General features: G+C 47.3%; 1 gene segment (V, D, J or C); it reads left to right on the forward strand.

Annotated features, from left to right (window-relative positions):
• Positions 1 to 2,459: 2,459 nt before the first annotated feature.
• On the forward strand, positions 2,460 to 3,042 carry LOC116629688. The segment is given in 2 exon segments: positions 2,460 to 2,577; positions 2,681 to 3,042. Coding segments are annotated over 2 exon segments (408 nt in total).
• Positions 3,043 to 4,961: the final 1,919 nt, after the last annotated feature.

The following is a 4,961-nucleotide window of genomic DNA, read 5'->3' on the forward strand; positions in this document are numbered from 1 at the left end:
ACACAGGGAGCATTTGGGAGCCACAAAGAAGTGACTGAGCATCCTTATCTGAGGAGGCCAGGCGGTCAAGGAAGCACTTCTGAGAAAGATTTTCCTTGAGCTGAACCAAGTCTTATGAGGATCTTTAGCAGATGAGAAAAAAGCACATTTAGTGAAAAAGGCACGGGCCTATGTGAAGGCCAAGAACACATGGTTGCCCTCCTGAGTGGATCCTGCGAGGAAGCTAACAAAACAGAGATGGACAGGAAGCACTCGTAGCACATGTTCCTCTAAGGACACAACCTGTGCTTTCCAGAGTTCCTGGACACTCCTTCTCTCAAACTACCCACTTTCCCCAATAAGAAGTGACCTACAAAGGGGCTAACAGAGTTAAAAACATCATGAGACATAATCAGGGAGGGGAATCAAATATCTGGCATCCACTCCACTTTACCGGAGGACTGACGCATGTGTGTAATGCACGGTGTTCCCTGTTATCGTCAGCACTTACAAGGGAGGAATGTGTATTCACAACAGCTGTGCCCCAAAGCATGACATGGCTGCTGGGAGGCTCCGTGTGGGTCCACACAGTCTTCTTCCTGGTTGTACAGTTCCTGATGCATCCCCATTGGAGTGCCTGTCTCCTTTGCTTTAAATTCAGTTTGTGCAAAGAAGAGGACAGAATCTGATACACAATATTATTCCTCAGGAAAGGCATCATGTACATACTAACTTAGGGGTTGATGGTCTTTATTTTCTAATTAAAATAGAAAATTGGGCAGGGGACAGAAGGGCAATAGATTTGCACTGTCTGGATACAGAGACTACATTCTAGTCAGAGTTAAAACCCACAGTCAAGGTCCACGATTGCTCAAAGTAAATAAGTACTTGGAGTCAATAGGAGACACACATGTGTGGGGCCTCCTTATGAGCCTCAGTATTGTAGGAAAACAGTTCTCAACAAAAGGAGAGTCCATACGTGTCAGGTATGCTCTGTGGGGTGTGGGGAGGTGTGGCTGCAGAAATGGGTCCTTTCCATGCCCTGGTGACAAAGAAAGAAGGTTCCTGGTTTGAAGTAAAGAGCAGCTCCTGTTCCCAGGTGGAGCCTGCAGCCCACACCTGAGGTTAGCAGTGGAATCTAGGGGAAAACATGGGACATACGCGCACAGTCAGAGGCTGAACATGACGTAACTTCCACACCCTGGTACCTGAGGGTTGGATTTTCTTGTGCACAGGTTTCTTCTGCAGCGTGGCCAGTTCCTCCCTCACTGCTCTTCATCCCAGTTCCTGGCTTCTTCCATCGACAGGACGTTCAGAGCTTCTACGTCAACGTTCCCCTGTCCACCTACTCTGCCTCTAGGTTCTCTTCTCCACAGCCAGCAGAAAATGTTACTAAAGAGCAAGGGATTGTATCTCTTTCTGGGAACTTAGAGCTCCTGGGATAAGAGGGTGTGTGGATGAGGCTTGAGGGAAGCAGCTTCTTTCAGCTGCTTCAGATCCTCATCTGGCTGGTGCTTCCGAGACTGCGCCTTCAGGGCTGCCAGTCATTAAAACCAATGATTCCTGATACACACAGCAAAATGGTTGTACGCACAAGGATTCATGCTGAGCCAAAGAAGCCCTACAAAGAAAGTACATATGATACAATTATCTATTTATGAATTCTACAGAATTAAAGCTAGTCTAAGGTGACCTGAGAAAGATCAATAGTTATGTGGGGACAGAGTGAAGAAGGGAAGAGGGAGGAGGAATTCCAAGATAAGTACAGGACATTTTAGGGAGAACTGATGTGCTCACTCTCCATAATATTGATTTTGACACCAGTGTTTATCATATCCCACACTCTGCATGTGTGTAGTTCATCCTGTGACAAGTACACATATCAAAGCTATTACAGGTAATCACAGAGATGATTCTGGAGGAACACAGATAGTGTAAAATATGAGAGACTTGAAATTACACCTTCAAAATGCTGATTCTCTCTGCATTTCAGGTAAACTCTAGAACCAGCATTCTGTCCCCATTACAAGAGGGGTTCCACCTTCCTCATGAGCCTGCCCACTCTGTCCCAAGGGGGGTTTCAGGGATGCAGCACAGTACTGTGGAAGGAGCACCGAATTATATCCTTGCTCACTCTCACCGCATAAATGTTCTTGGACAACTCACAAACTTTCCACAATTCTAGGTGTAGGTTCACATCACTTAAGGGGGAACATGACACCTAAACCCCAAGATTGATGTTGACATGTAAAAACAAAGTAGTACATGGAGGCCAAGAATATACATTGGAAAGTTATCAAATAGTAAATGATATTTTTTCAAAAGTGATCAATAGCACCACATCAACGACAGTCACACCTGCTCTGGACCATCCAAAAAAAAAAAAAAAAAAAAAAAAAAAAAAAAAAAAGACTTCCACCCGTATAATAGGGCCCTCCCTCTGCTGATTAAACCAGCTGAGCCTCAACCCTTGCAGCTGGGAGAGGAGACCCAGCCCCGGGATCCCCAGGTGTTCCCATTCAGTGAGCAGGACAGAACACAGACAACTCACCATGGAGTTTGTACTTGGCTGGGTTTTCCTTGTTGCTCTTTTAAAAGGTAATTTATGGTGAACAAGAAACATTGAGTGTACGAGAGAATGTGAGTGAGAGAAAGAGTGGTTGTGTGACAGTTTCCTGACCAGGATGTCTTGTGTCTGCAGGTGTCCAGTGTGAGGTGCAGCTGGTGGAGTCTGGGGGAGACCTGGTGAAGCCTGGCGGGTCCCTGAGACTCTCCTGTGCAGCCTCTGGATTCACCTTCAGTAGCTATTGCATGAGCTGGGTCCGCCAGGCTCCAGGGAAGGGGCTGCAGTGGGTCGCAGCTATTAGCAGTAGTGGTGGTAGCACATACTACGCGGACTCTGTGAAGGGCCGATTCACCATCTCCAGAGACAATGGCAAGAACACGCTGTATCTGCAGATGAACAGCCTGAGAGACGAGGACACGGCCGTGTATTACTGTGCGAAGGACACAGTGAGGGGAAATCAATATGAGCCCAGACACAAACCTCACTGTAGGAGGTGATCTGGACCACCAGGGGGTGCACACTACTCCCCATATCTGTCCTTAAGCCCCAAAAGCAGATGCAGCTGGAGGATATGGCAGGTTTCCTCTCAGGATCTGGGGCTTCCTCTCTAATTAAAGCTGTTTCCCCCAGGGAGTCTCTCTGCACACATAGTTCTATGCTACCTATTCATTCTCTGACATAAATAAAACTCTGAAGAACTGCTATACTAGCAAGCACAAAAGTCAGGGTCACTTGCACGTGCTTGTTCCTGGACCTAAATATGAACGAATTACAAATATCTCCATGCAAATCCCCTGAATACTTTCAAGAGTCCCAGCTGCACTCAGCTGTGTATCATAGGAGAATCCAGCTCAGTGTGCAAGCGTGCAAGAAGTGCCCTCTGGATATGGGGCTACAGTGGCGTCAACAATCCAAAGCCAGAGAAGAAAGATCCCTGGTGGGGCTCACTGTCTTAAACCATGTTCACAACAATGTCAGTGGCAGCGTGGGGAGACAGAGGGAACCCCACCAGGACATGGTGTGGATGTAGAGTCTGTTGATCATACACACACACACACACAAACACACAAACCTGAGAACATAAAACTTTCATCCCCTTCACCATCTTGTCTGTTGAGAGCAGGGCAGGCCTCTCCTCAAGTCATAACTGCTTGGATGGAGCCAAGGAAGGACACGCTCAGGGTGTGTGCTGTGGGTCAGTGGTGGGGATGGGGTCCTGCTCATGGGAGGGGCTTGGGTGGAATCAGTCTCCCACCTGCATCAAAGGAGGCAGAACTAGTGTGTTCTTGTTAGAGTTTCCATCTGTGAGGCAGGAAGAGAAGAGTGAGGAATGAAGGTCAAGGAGCGAACAGGCAATAATCAAAAGATACCCCGTGATGACTAATTCGACTAAACACATGTGAAAATGGCAAGAACAAAAGAGAGAAATGGCCATTCTAAGTAGAAAATGATACGAATCCTCAGAAATTTAGAAGAATAATCCACGGAAACATCACAAGTAAAAAGATAATGATAGAAGTAGACCGAGTTCTACCCGAGTCTGCAGTGGAAGCTGTCCACTCCCCAAGGTCTCAAACTGCTTCTGAAGTTCTTGTGTTCTCTGTGTGCACACAGAGACCAGAAGGTTCTACTGGATCCATGAGAATCCTCAGGCTGAGGTGCTGGATGGGAGGAGCCTTCCACCTGCAGGGAATAACTACTTATCTTTCAGTTGCTGATATCAGCTCAATATGTATGACCTCAACCATCACAGGTTGAATCCTAAGGACACTGTGATGGATCGAGGAGGACCAGCCTTAGGGAATCATTTAGGTCAGGAGGGTGCAGTCTCATGACAGGATTAGTGCCCTTATACCGCAGGACTGGGAAACCTCCCTGCCCCCTGACCCCATGTGAGGTGACAGGGAAAGAACACACTAGGAGGTGGGTGCCCTCCAGACACCAAATCTGTCTGCACCTTGACCTGGACTTCCCAGAATCCAGAACTGTGAGAAATGAGTGTCTGTTGTTTAAAACCACCCAGCCCCGGGCGCCTGGGTGGCTCAGGTGGTTAAGCGACTGCCTTCGGCTCAGGTCATGATCCTGGAGTCCCAGGATCGAGTCCCGCATCGGGCTCCCTGCGCGGCAGGGAGTCTGCTTCTCCCTCTCACCCTCCTCCCTCTCATGCTCTCTGTCTCTCGTTCTCTCTCTCTCAAATAAATAAATAAAATCTTTAAAAAAAAATAAAATAAAATAAAAAGAATAAATAAAACCACCCAGTCCTTGTACATTGTTACAGCAGCTGCAACAGACTGAGACATGAATGACACATGAACCAAAGCACTGATGCTCTGGTGTTCCCTCTTGCATTTGTTGGGAAATGTACCTGGTAAGTTCCTTCAGTGAGGTTCAAGGGTGGATTTCTCACATGTTCTCT

Source organism: Phoca vitulina, unplaced genomic scaffold, assembly GCF_004348235.1.
Source record: "Phoca vitulina isolate PV1807 unplaced genomic scaffold, GSC_HSeal_1.0 scaffold2191, whole genome shotgun sequence".
NCBI lineage: Eukaryota > Metazoa > Chordata > Mammalia > Carnivora > Phocidae > Phoca > Phoca vitulina.